Source organism: Phaseolus vulgaris, chromosome 1 (genome assembly GCF_051622355.1).
Source record: "Phaseolus vulgaris cultivar YP4 chromosome 1, ASM5162235v1, whole genome shotgun sequence".
NCBI classification, from domain to species: domain Eukaryota; kingdom Viridiplantae; phylum Streptophyta; class Magnoliopsida; order Fabales; family Fabaceae; genus Phaseolus; species Phaseolus vulgaris.
In genome coordinates, this window is record NC_143498.1 from 50,553,920 (window position 1) to 50,568,467 (window position 14,548).

The 14,548-nt window shown below is 29.3% G+C and overlaps 1 protein-coding gene across 1 annotated transcript; it reads right to left on the reverse strand.

Moving 5' to 3' along the window:
* Positions 1 to 3,715: 3,715 nt before the first annotated feature.
* On the reverse strand, positions 3,716 to 4,724 carry LOC137816235 (GATA transcription factor-like protein). The gene is made up of 2 exons (XM_068619310.2): positions 4,453 to 4,724; positions 3,716 to 4,378 (listed from the first exon to the last, which is right to left on the reverse strand). The coding sequence occupies exons 1-2, from the start codon at positions 4,624 to 4,626 to the stop codon at positions 3,851 to 3,853; spliced, it is 702 nt and encodes a 233-aa protein (XP_068475411.1). The 5' UTR covers positions 4,627 to 4,724; the 3' UTR covers positions 3,716 to 3,850.
* Positions 4,725 to 14,548: the final 9,824 nt, after the last annotated feature.

Here is a 14,548-nt window from a genome sequence, read left to right on the forward strand (position 1 = left end):
TATACTGTAATTGAATAAGAGATAAATGATGTAATGGATAAATAAACCAACATTTTCAATTATTCAACAGTTTTTAAAATCTTATTTTTTATCTTATTTTTGTTCGGAAAAAAACACTAAATGCACAGACTTAAATCCATGCGTTCATTAAGCTAATATCAGTAGTTTGGTGAGAACAGCTATCTAGTATAATGTTTACGTCACGTAACATTTAATAATAATGATGATAAAAGTGTTATTATTATTAGTTCCTAGCTATACACTTGAAGTTAATGCATACTTGTGATGGTTCCAAACCGAAGATTCATCAGAATTTGTTTTCGTGTTCTAAAAAGATTGTGCGTATCAATGTTTTAATTCATTGCATGAAAGGAGGAGAAATTATAAATAATAAGTATGAGAAAAGAGTGGTTGTTTGTGTAGTGAATGTTAAATCAAGTATACCTACTTGCACTTGTCTATCTAAAGAAGTTATAATTTGAGGATGCATCCTCTTTTTTTTTTTTTTTTTCTCTCTTTCATTCTTTTGGAAAGGAAGAAAGTCATTTAATTAAAGAAGCCCCTACAAACTTTTATATCGATTTATGCATAATTTTTAATATAAGTATGATATTATACCTAAAAGTTTTAGTACAACTTACACATTTTTCACTAATATACCCATTTATCTTTTCCTTTATTTGTTTTTATTGATGATAAGAATGTATAATCCTTAATGAAAACCTTAAAGGTATTCTACGTGGATAACGAGGTGGGGTAGCTTAAAGTTGACTTTTTGAAGGTTATCTTCCTTCATATGTTCCTCCGTCTTTCAGCTGGTGGTTGAGGAGACGACATTTTCATATTTTCGCCCATAAGTCCTTGTCATTTTTTATAAGTTTTTTTTTGGAAAAAAATCATTAAGTAATATTTTAAAATAAATATATTCTAATATTTAAGAAAAAACTTATCGGTTGTGGATAATTTTTAATTAAATAAAGCTTGAAAAGAAAAGTGGGAAGGCACCTGTAAATGAATTAATGTTTTGCGCATAGTGTAGGTATAAGTGTATAAATGTGGTCGGCATGCATGTGGAGGTATCAATTAATTTCCACCGAGTTACTTTGCTTTTATTAATTACATCATATCTGCAAACCAGATTAACCAGTTTCCAATAAATGCCTTCCTCCAAAAATATTCTTACACTAGTAATATTTGTTAGGACTGAAAATCACTGCAAAAACACCATTTACCACATTATATTTATTTTTACACCAATTTTATAATTTTTTCTCTTTCTATATCAGTTATAAAAATATTATTAATTATCATTTCAACTTGAGTTTCTCCATCATTCTCCTTTTTTAATTTTTTTTTTTTAAAGTTCTTGTTCTTCTTGTAACAACACTTTATGAAAGCTATTCCCGTAAAAGTGTTGTGTTTTCTGTTATATTTATTACACTTACTTCCAGCAGTTGCGGTGATTAATTGAGTTGACATTGACGGAGACTATGGTGTTTACATGGTCATGTTAATTAATAGCAAAACATCACTACAATACAAAAGTTAATTAAAAAGTCTTATATACTGCTATTATGAGTCAATAACTGGTTCCTTATTCTTGTCTATATGTACTTTATTCCATACAAAATAAACTATCAGAATTAAAGTTGTAGTATAATAAATTTAGCTAAATAATACCGACATTTAGATTAAGTCAGAATTCTCCAAATATAAATATATTTTCTAGGTAGAGTACGTTTGAACGAGTATTTTCATAAATATTTTTAAAAATTAAAACTAAAATTTGATCACATATGATTTGGTCAATTAAGATTAAAGACGAATATATGTGCTTGAACTTGCTATCTAATTAAACTCTTAGTACTCCTAATATTTTGTAAATGTTCTACATTTATGACCAAATTTTACTCTTTAACTTTTGTTAGAAAGTTTTATTTTCTATACCAATTATAAAAATAATAAAAAAACTGTTATAAAAACTTCTTTAAAGAACTCATATTACACAATTTTTATAACTCTTTCTATGACAATTATACAAGAACCGTGTGTGTAATTGTTTTTAAAAATTGTTTGTTTTAATAATTTTCTTACCTACATAATATATTTCTTGGATGACAAATAAAATGTTTATTTAGATATTTTCAAATAAAACAAAAGGTTAAATATACTGTGGACAGTTAAATGTGTAGGTGGGAAGCTTAACACACTATTTTTATCCTATTATTACTACTAATTATTTTTTACATTTATTATTAATATTACTGTACCGGTGACGGTCGGACGACTGATTACATGTCTCAGTTTCTATCATTGGGCTGACCGATATCATGGTCCGCTTCAATGGGTCGACCGACATCTCAAATCCAGGTACGCTCAAGCAGAGTTAGTGAAGCTAAGTGTATTGGCGAGAGTTGAACGACTGATTACATGTCTCAGCCTCCATCACTGGACCGACCGACATCACGGTCTGCTTTAATGGGTCAACCGACATTTCAATTTCAGTTACACTTAAATAGAATCAATGAAGTTAATTCACGATTAAGGACTAGGTAAAGTAGCCATAAACGCAATCCAACTCCCTAATCTGACCTAATAAAAAAAGTTCACTAAGGTAATATAAATAGCACACATATCATCATCAGATACAGTACTCTGACAATCGAGTGTTGAATACCTTTACTGACTTGAGCGTCGAAGTGTCGTCTACAGATACCTTTATTCGATATTTACGAGAAGGCCGAAAGCCGAGGAGTATAGATTACGAGAAGACCGAGAAATAAAGCGAGTAGAGGTGAGGAAAAAAGTGAACGACCGACTAAGGAGAAGTTACATAAATTTGAAAGTTTATTTGGATTCCAAGGATCTAACTCTCAGTTATACCATCACTATAGAGAAGACATTTAAACTCTATATTATTTTTCACTAGAACTGAAGGATAATGAGAGACAATTGGGCATCTATTTCCATGTTTATTATTTTAAATTTTTAAAAACTTTCAAGTAAATATGCAGATTATTGTTGCTATAAAAGACTTCCTCATATGAGAAGAAACTAGGACCTGATTTAGTACGCCTCATATGTGAAGAAACCAGGACCTGATTTAGTACGCTAGTGGACAACAGAGTTCCACCCTTATTTAATTTTATTAATATAATAAAGTATTTGTCATTTTAAATGAGATCAGACACTGCACTCTATTTTTATTTTCTCCTTTCAATTTTAATTCATCTAAAAGTAAATAAAATAATTTCATTTTCAATTACTCTAAATTCCATTTTTTATTTATTTTTTATTTCAACTCCTCATTCAAATTATTTCTCTATATTAAATTTCTATCATTATAAAAATTAAATAAAAAACAATTATAAAAATTAAATAAAAGACAAAAATACAGGCGCAAGATACTATTAATTTTCTTAATATATCTCTAAATATTGTTATTTTAATATTTTAAAATATATTTAATTACAAATTTATTTTTTATTATATTTTTATTTCAAAATTCTTAATTTATCTGACATAAAACAATTTATAATATCATTTTTGTTTTAATAATATAACGGAACGTCCATATCATTTCTATAGATTGTGAAAGTATCATTTTTGTTTTAATGATATAACGGAGTGTACATATAATTTCTATTCAATATACTCATCAATTTTTTTAACAATTTATATTTCAATTAAATATTTTATTATTAAAAACATTTGTAATATGATTGTTTCTTTAAAAGAGGGTTGTTATTTTACAAATGGTGAATTTTTGTCAAGAGAGTATTATGTGCACACTCAACTTCTCTTATTTCAGTATGATTAAAATAAGTACACATTTGATTTGCTATGATTCTCAGAATTCCTCCCCACGAAGAGCCCTCAGAACCCTCGAATGAGGTGCATCAGGGTCACCGCACATGGCCCGTTGCCGCCACATCTCCGCGGCCCTCAGCAGCGTCTCCTCCGCTGTCTCCATCTGCTCCGGTAGCCACCCAATGACATCGACGCCTCGTCCAGAATCTGCAGTCTTATGAGAGGCTCGAGATATCGGCTTCCGTGAATCCACGAACTCTATCTCCGATAAGGGAGATGCTTTATGGTGCTTATAGTAATCTTTATCGTCCTCTTTTCCTTTGTTTTCATCCTCCGGCCACGGACTTCCATCAAGGCCAGCACAGCTCAAATCTTCAAAACCTTTCCAACTATGCTCCCGTTTCTGCTGAATGTTTGGGTCCAATCGCTGGTTCACCCCCTCGCTCTTCAGTTTCGGGAAAGGTTCACATGGAGATTTTGGAGACTTCAACATCTCGTGTGCTTTGCTTGCTCTGCGTTCTGTTTCAGCAATCTCGGCATTCTTAGCATTATCATTTGTACTTATACCCTGCAATACGCATACCAAAAGTACGTGAAAATTTGAAACCCTTCGAGACAGAGAGAATGAATGTTATCACTTACTTGGGGTTGTCCCCTGTGAACTCTTGGCCCAGCTTCTTGTTCCCCGGAATGAATTTCAGGGTCTGCAGTCCGACTTCGAGTGCCGGAGCAAAATCCACGTTTTAGAGTAAAACGAGTGGTTGATGATAACGCAGAAGAAGCTCTTCTTGTTGCTTCTACCAATCTTGACTGCATCGCAACGTTGTTGCTTTGTTTCTATGCCTTGTCTTTGTTTTTGGACTTAAAACTGTTTGGGACACCTTGACATCAACTTAAGATTTAATGGGATTGGATTGCACCATAGCTACAGCGAAAAAAGAGAAAAAAAGAATGTGAGGGACGTTCTGGAAATCCTGCGACACGTGTTCTGGTTTTGACGTGATAATGTTTATCTGTTGCCACGTGTAATGTGTGTCTAAATTAAGAGAAGCACACTAGAAGGAAGCACATTTTCCTAGAATGCTCCATTTTTTTGTCGGAAAATTAACACTAAGAAAATGGTATGATGAAAACCGATGTTGGTTTGGGCTATCTAACAGTTTTGTGTCAGCCCAAACTTGGTTACATTGATTAATTTTTTTAATTTGGAATGAATTTTGTGTTTAGATCAGCCCAAGAGAAATGAACAGCAAACAGACTGAATGAAGGCAATTTCTTTCTCAACCATATCAATTCTAACTTGCACCCTATCATTTTCTCAAATTTCCAAAATTATCCTATCATTGTTAGAATTGATATGGTGCAGGGGAAATTGCCCTGAATGAAAACGTTAACGTTTGTTTACACAAAAAAAATATAATTACCACTAATTCACACAAAAAGTAACAATAACCTCAACTGAAATAGATATAATCAAACTATAGTTTCCAGTCCAGTACATGAAATTCCCATTATCAAATCTAATCAACATTTCCTTTGGATAATAATTTTATAAATTTTAAAATATTTAAATATATTAAACTTGAATGGATCATATTTCAATTTTTTTTTATAAATATTCTATTTGCATATAGCAATTCAAATTTCAAGAATTTTAATTTTCTTAGATAAAATATTTTAATTATCAATAAATACAAAAAAATATTTAAATAGTTGTTAAATTTAAAAATATTAATATTAATTTTTTAGTCAATTTTTATTGATGTCAGTTTTCGGACAAAGTTTTTCAAAACTATTTGCAAAATAATTTCTCCATTAATAGATAACTGATATTATTTTCTATTGATATCAATCATAATTATTTAGATTATCATCTATCAAAATTGGTTTTTATGACGTTGATGGTTGAGAATATTTTTTCCAATTTTTATTATCAATTGAAAAATTCTTCATTTGATATTGGTAAAAACTAATCCTAGTTAGTCTGACTAAAACTTTTTCGTTAATATCCGGAATAAAAATCATAATAAAATATTAATAAAAAATAACATGTGTGAATAATATGTGTCTATGATAAAAAAAATCTCTGTAAACATAGACAAAAATTAATAAAAAATTGTAACAATTTAAATCATAATAAAACTTCAATCAACATCAATAAATGGACTTTAATTGACATCGAGAATTATTTTATTAATGTTTTAGTTTTAGTTAAGTCACATAATCAAAGTTTATCAAAGAATAAATTACAAAGATATGAGAATATGAAAAAAAAATCAAATTCTTATTTATTATGTTGAATTTAAATTCTCTATTTTAAGTAATTGAATTATTCAAATAAAAATTTTAGAACTTTTAATAATTTGTAAAAATTCCTTAAGTTATATGAATTTTAAATTCTATATAAAATAAACTATTTTCTTAAAAGTTCGTATTAAAAAAGGTCTGTGAAGCAAGCATATCAGTTATGAAATATTTCATAAAACTAAAAGAATTAAAATCCAAAATAATTAAATAATCTATTTAAATTTTAAAATAATCAAAAGTTGACTCAATAAATACTATTCGTCCAAAAAAAATATCACACCACCATCGTTTAAAGTTGAAGTCTATAAGCTAAAAATATATCAGACTCAAGCAACTGTTCATGAATAACACACAGCAACCACCACCGATGAATTTTATCACTACTTTTTTTTTTGGGTTAAAATATATAAATTGTTTCTGCCTCTCATTAATTTAAATTTAATATAGAAACTAAATATTTTTTATAAAATTAATTTTAGTTCATAAAACATAATTAAGACATACGTTTAAATTACTTCATCTTCAAATGTGTTTTTTTATCGGGAAAAAAAATTAATGAAAGATCTTTCTCGTATCTTATAAACAAATTTGCACCAATTCTTTTATATTACTTTTTATTTTAGATTGACTTGATCGTACATAAGTATTTATTATTTATTTTATTTTACAAATATATTATATGAATTAAAATAAAACAATGTAATTATTATGTACACATAGACTTGGGGAAACTTCTTGAACTTCAAGGGAAATTTTGACCTACTAATGGGAAGAGGTGGTACCATCTAAAGTAGACCAACCATATTCTCGATAAAATGTGATCCCATTGAATAAAGAAACTAAAAGTTTCCCTTGTTTCAAATAAAACATATATTTATTTCAAGCTCGAATTTAAACTCATTTATTATTATTTAATGAAATAATATCACAAAAATACTATTTAATGAAAGGTATCAAGTACACTCTAACCCCTATTCTGAATTATAGTAATTCTTCTCTCACAGAAAATTTCTTTGCAAGAACTATCTAAGTGTTGTTCATCACAACTTAGAAATACCCATTTCGTCATCCAAAATTTCGGTAACAACATAAAATATATACAAAAATTAAATATTTAATAAATTTTGTTAAATAGAAATGTTAAATGTTTTATTTAAAGTAAAAGCATGGAATTTGAGAATAAGAAAATTCAGAACCAAAATTATATTTAAGAATAGTGGAACACATATTAAGATATCGATATTAACATATTTTATAATATATAAATGGAGGCAAACCATTATCTTATAAATTATTTTTATAAAATTAAATTAAATTTAAAATTAATATTAATATTAATAGTATCCATATCTTTTTTATAAGAAGAAAAAGAAAAGAAAACTTTCCCTAACATAATAGCGCCTTAACATCCTAAACGATGTGGTACGTGTCCAAAGTTATGTATTTTATCATCTCCGACAGCTATATTCATACTAATGCTGAACTATTATTTTCTACTTTTCTTTCTCTTCTCAACACAAATCTTTGATCCAAACATTAGTCATTGATCAGAAAGTTGAATCCAGAGAGAGAGGCAAGGGGCCTATGTTTCTTAAGTTACACGACACAAATCACATGAATTGCGGTTTGGGTCTGACTCCAAGTGGAACAACAACCATGAACCCACTTCCAACTGTAAAGGTAAACCAGTGTGTCTTCTACGTGTGAATCTCTGGCCCCTCCTCCCAACACCTTCAGAAAGATGAGGTGCATGCAACACCAAATAAACATTTCTAAAACCCATCTCCAGTATTATTACTAGTAGTAGTACTTGAGAGAATAATTATTACTCCTTCAGAAAGACGCTGCACCTTCACACTAGTTCAGTGTCTTGCTTCTTAGAGCTCATACTAGAACCAATCTTCATGTTTATTAATGACTCTGGTCATCCACCAACGTAGCCATTGCATTCATGTCACGTCTCGATCATTGCTACTTTCATGCTACCAGTTTTATCTTTGGTCCATCAATTCCACTATATATATGTGCACAACCTTAGAAAGAAGAAAAATATATACGTAACATCTTTCGATATAAGACTAAGAGGAGACTCGTTACAAAGGATGCTTTAATGTTCTGGACAAGCAATTTTAAATTCCTAACCAGAAAATCCCTATAACACAGTCTTAAACCCTACCTGGAGACCCTGTACACGAACAAATATTTTGTTTGGTGACTCACGTGGAATTATTTAACTGATTAAATCCTGACCTTGGAATATATGGACGATCCTGGTATCATCTCGGGACAAAACTGTGGACATCACTGTGTCCAACAATGCAACTAGATGGAAGTATAAAAGCAGCCAATAGCATGCATAGTTGACCTTAGATTTGAAATCTTATCCATTTATTAAAAGGTCTTCTTGCTTCATCATTTGTGTCCATGATGGGTTTTTCTTCCCTCCTTCGAACTGAAAAGGGGAATAGGGTGGCTTGCCCTGTGGGCCATGTGCCAGGATTTTGCAATCTTCATCATGCATGTGCTCATAAAAATAACTCCATTTCGTATTTGATCTCAACATCAAGCACCAGTACTGTTTTGGACACATCCAGCAATAAGTAATAACCCTCCAAAAAATTGTTCATACTTTTTCATTGATGTGAATCATTTCATCTGTCTAATTTATAAACTTAAATGCAAGTTCATTAGTTGCCACATGTTTAAATATGCAAATAGAAATCAGATTTTCAGGGAGAACAATTTAAATTAAGCGCTTATATGCCTTCAAATTAGTTTAATTGATTATGGTATATTAGATATAAATGGTTGAAGAAACACTGAGAGATTCTTGCGCGTAACATTATGAAATAACATGTTACTACGTTCCTATAATCATTACAAGATACCAAAACACCATAATGCACTGGAAGAGTGAGAGACGGTACAAAAGTAAACAATAATGATAATGAAAAGAAATTTGACTTTGTGGGATGTCTGGGTTAAGCTTTAATGTTATTCAGGTAAGTTATTTTATATATATTAAAAGTTTATAGTTATTTTTACGATAATGACTTTTTAATATAATAACAATTATGTACATTTGATTGAGTTTACAGATAGGTTTTATTTGGTTTTTTTAGTGTCATTCAAACAACATTAGGTTGAGGTTATGTGACTTATTATTAGTTAATGATTTAAAGAAACTATTGAGCACGGCTATAGTTATAAATTGACGTTGAAAATGATTGACTATAGATTATTAATTGTGAACAAAGGATGGCAGAAAGACATCTGTCAGACTCAAACGCATACATTAATGGGTTTGGGTTTGAGTCTTTTAGGGAGAAGACAAGCCGTGATTAACAAGGAAGATTTTGTGAAAATTGTCGAAAAGTAAAATGCAAAAGAGAAAGACTGAACTGGGAAAAAAAAAGGAGTGGGCCATTTGCTGTACTTGGTTCTGCACTATGTATTCCATTGCCTGTGCAAAGCATAGTGATACCACACATCCAAGGAAAACTTTTTGTAAAGACACACCAGAGAATACAAGGTTTATATACTGGAAGTGCGCAAGTCTGAAATTATCTGAGAAAGTTGAATTCTGATATATATAAGATAGAAAAAAAACACATTTAAGTTTTCGTATTAATTGTTTTATTAACTTTGTTTACAATTATTTGTGTTTGTAGTACATACATTTCATTTGTAATTCAAAGAAAAAGAAAATGTAGAGGCACGAAGCTATGAGAAAGCTAGGTATCCATCACTCAATTCTCTGTGGTTTGGTCTATCTGAGAGAATCCAAAACATGGAGGGAAGCAAGATTTGACACCATTAGAGTGGTGGGGGACTGAACCAAGTAGCTGGGTTCTTGAAATGCATCTGAATTCTGAAATTCTCTTGCTAAAGTAGGCAAGTACACATAAGAAACAGAAACTGCACATGGACATATACGAGCGCTGTCTTGTGAAATGATTCAAATTAAAGGGTGATGAGAATGGGGCCCTTTCCATAAATAATTTTGGGTATTTGGTTGTTTGAAAAGGTGCTGCAAAAAGTGCAAAACTAAGTAGAGTTGTTGTCATGAAGAAGTAGATGCTTGAAGCGTTTCTCACACAACTTGTTAAGATTCTTCACAAAGCAAGGGTCAATCGAAGCAGGGTTATGGGAGACACTGTGATCAGGCGATCAAACCCAATTGAGGAGTGAAGAATGCGAACAAAGAACACGCGCGTTCTAGTGGCCGACATCAATCTCGTCTTCTTTTGGATATACATAGTAAGACTCAAATACGTGTCGAGGTCTCCGCACACTACCAATTCTCCTATCTACTATTAAAAATAAATATTAATGATTACAGCTGAGAGTTCCAAATTAATCTTTTAAAATACTAAAACTTATTTAACAAGTTAATGTGCTCCATGTGAATTTTAAAAACCAAATCTTAATCATGCCTCAAAAACGTCACTATTCGTTAATTCTATATTATTACCCTCGTCATCAGAGACTCGTCTTAACTGACTAAACGTTTTTAGAAGCAAATTCAGTAAAATGATAAAACAGATGGAACAATTAATTTAAGTACACATGCAGAGTAAAAGTTACTTGAAGGGTGGGCATGTAGATTCAGAGTTTGTGTAATATTGGAAAATGATCGTTTATGGTTACTTTACTTTTTTAAAACAACTTAACAACTTTTTTCTAAAATTCTGATTGGATTGTGAAGTGATTTGAAAAATAAATTTCATGTTAAACATGATTAGAAAATAAGAACAGACTAAAATATATGAGAAAAGAAAATTAGAAAAAAAAAGAAAACTCATATTATAGTATTCCACACTTCCAATGGTATGTAAACATGAAAACAAAATAAAGAACAAAAATCGACAACAATAAAAAACAAAACAAAGACAAGTTGGTTAGATAAAAATCATTTATAGATGATGGATGCATGAGGTGTCTATCGACAATAGCGTCGGTAATTATCTATAGACAATATTCATTAGACAACTTGTTACTAATGTCACTATTATGAGAGTCACTCACAAGTTAAGAATGTATGTCAAACATGCCCAACTTAAAATAAAGGTTATTAAATTGTGAGGGAGGTAAAATTTAGTGACAATGTCTTGTTGAAGATTGGAGGTGAAAAAGAGAAATTTTTATCAATCCAATATTTAACTTTTCTCAAACGATGTGACAATGAATAACAATATGTTTGGTGTATTTATGCAAGACTTTGTAGAGAATTGAGTATGATGGATGCAAAAGTCATCTAGAAGATATGTATGACACTATATATCACATGTGGTGGAAGCTAAAGTCCTAGCAGAACTCATGAAAATAGTAGTTTGCTTCTTAGAGATCAATGGAAGAATTCCCAAGGTAGATGATATACCTAGTGATAAATCAATGAGTATTAGGGTATGAAGCCCAATTAGAGTCTCTAAAAGCCTTTAAACAGGTGTTGTTATGTCTATCGAAGAAGATTTATTTTCCAAGCATAAGCTTCAAGTAATGGAGGATATGTTGAACTTAGCGATGATGATTAATGGTGAGAGTATTAACATATTGGCTGAGACTATGAATGATATACATATCATGACACATATTAGTCAAATAGACAAGTGGATCAATTGTAAATGGGTTGGAGTACCCCTAGTACTTCTATTTATTAAATCTTTATTGCTGATTAAAAAAAAAAGACGAGTGGATCAATGAGTCGTCTATAGTCGGTCGGATAAGGTAAAGGTTTGCTTTCGCCATGAGAAACTTTAGTAGAGTTATCCATGGGTATTAAGATAAGAGCTGAAGTAAGCTTTCCACTGCCAACAAGAATGTTAAAAGTATATTTGCATTGAGAGAGATATATTTCTTTGTTGTTTCATGCAACTTCAAGGCCAAAGAAATATGTGAGAACTCCCTAAACCCTAAAGACATAAAGGGATTTATGAAGATGATAAACTTGGTTTTGAGAATTGTGTGATATTCTAGGCAGAAGTTGCATGTATACTTCTTCATGCAAATCTCTATAGAGAAAAACATTATTAACATCTAATTGTTTAAAACACCAATTGTGGATAACAACTAAGGAAAGTATAAGCAAACAATAGTTAATTTTGCTACTTTATTATCAATACCTTCTAATTGCTTTGATGAATAATGCCCTTAAAATCAAAGTAATTTTTTATAAGAAATTTTTCACATATTTGATGAAGTTCATTAATAAATTCCTGGTTTCATTTTATTTTGCATAAGATGAATCCAAGTCAAGTAAGTACAATCATCTATAATTAAGAAAATATCTATAAGCATGATTAACTAGGTCCCCAAATATCAATATGCAATAAATCAACGGGAGCAACAACATGTGAATTACTCATATAAAAAGGTAACAATTTTGTTTAGCTAAGTGACAAGCATTACAAGGTTAATCCTCATCAAAATGAAATATGAATGTAATTGTTTTACAACAGATAATCGATCATCATATAAGTGTTCTAATCTAGCATGCCAAAAATTAATTCTTATATAGTTATTGTTTGGATCAACATTAGATGTATTGATAGAACAAGTTTGAACAATAGAAACATTGAGAACATATAGACCAACAACAACTTTAATTATACCAATCAACCATGAAGAAAAAACAAGAAAGAAAAAAAAAGCTGAGATAAGAATAAATAGATGAAAAACAGAGACATGCATCATAACTCTTCAAAACAAGAGCTCTCTTAAAGTTTTGATTGGATTGCAAAGTGATTTGAAGAACAAATTTCATGTTACTCATGATTAGAAAATAAGAACAAAGCAAAAACATAGAGAGAGAAAAGAAAGAAAAGAAGAAAACTCGTATTATTGAATTCTACACTTCCAAAAGGAGTAAAGTGGTATATATACATGAAAACAAAGTAAAGGAACAAATACCCACAACATCAGAAAACAATACAAAGACAAAGTGGTTAGTAAAAATCATGTATAGACGCAAGAGGTGCAAGATGTATCTATAGTTGATAACTTCTATAGACGATAATCATGTATAGATAATATTCGTTAGACAATTTGTTAGTAATGTCATTATTATAAGACTTTTTAATAATAAATATTATAAAATTTTAATAATAAAATATTATTTTTAGATTATAAATGTAGATACAGTTTTAAAATAAGATAATAATATAAATAAATATGTATTATTTTGTTGATTTCTCATACTTCTTATAAGGATTTTCTTTAAAAAATGGTAGATATGTTAAATTCGTAGACTTTCTGAGTTAAATTGGTGGATTTTGACATAAATTTGTCATATTTTAGATAGAAGAAAATTCGTATAAGTGTCAAATTTAAACAAGTTCATTTAATTTAGTAATGATAATTGTATCTTAACAAATGAAAGACAAAAATAAATAAATTTAAGACTGATAGATTTTTTATTCCTTTATATTATTATTTAGGCTTGCTTAGGAATGTCTAGAGGTAGGTAGGGTTTGGAAAACATGTCAGTCAATCAAATAAGAAAAATCTTGGATTGAATTATATTGGATTTTGTATTTTTTTATTAGACTTTATATAAACAATCAATGATTGAATTCGATTAAGTTGGGAATATAGACTAAAAAAATTTAAACTTCTTTGACTAAAATGTTGTAATTTCAAGCATTTTTCTTATAGATTTTTTAGAATAAAATTTTAAAAATAGGCTATATTGTTTAATATTTGAATAATTAAATAATTCAATATTTGAAAAATATATAATTTTTTCAATAAATACTAAAATAAATTGAATAATAGTTTTATTATAAATATTAATATTATTTAGTAAATCAGGTCGAGTTAAGTAGTGGTTTCAATCTATACAATCTCACTCAGTAGAAGAATCACTTGGTTGAATTTGTTTCAATTTAAAATAAAAGAAAATTAATTTAATGATAAAGAAAATTTAAAATTTATTTTGGCTGGATTATTTAGTGAGTAGAGATACTTTGACATCATTAAAAAACTAAACTTATATCCTTATTAAAATGTAGACTTCTTACATCAGAAACCTTAAACAGAACAAACACTTACTCAGCCAACCCTATAGTGTTGATAGTACCCAATCACTTAAGAATATTTTGCTCTTTTAATTTTAATTATGTAAGTATAAACTCTATATTTATTAATTTATTACAACGTATTAACGTTCTCATCCAATGAACACTCTTTATACATTTCACTAACTAAAAAAAGTACATTTTACTGTTTAAGTAACACTGACTCGTATATAAGTATTGCCAATTAAACTGTTTTGGTCTAAATTTATTTATTAAATGACTTTAGGTTAGTAATTTTAAAGTTTTTTTAAAATTATAATTTTAAGGTATTAAGATATTAAAAAAAAGCCAAACTTAACAATATGATTTATTTAAGTAAATATAAATAATATAAGATTATTATATTATATATTTCG

Bases quoted from the DNA above. Each gene is read 5' to 3' on its own strand.
- LOC137816235 (XM_068619310.2), bottom strand. From the start codon at position 4,626: ATGCAGTCAAGATTGGTAGAAGCAACAAGAAGAGCTTCTTCTGCGTTA. The intron at 4,379-4,452 runs GTAAGTGATAAC...TGCGTATTGCAG, and splicing joins TTCACAGGGGACAACCCCAA to GGTATAAGTACAAATGATAA.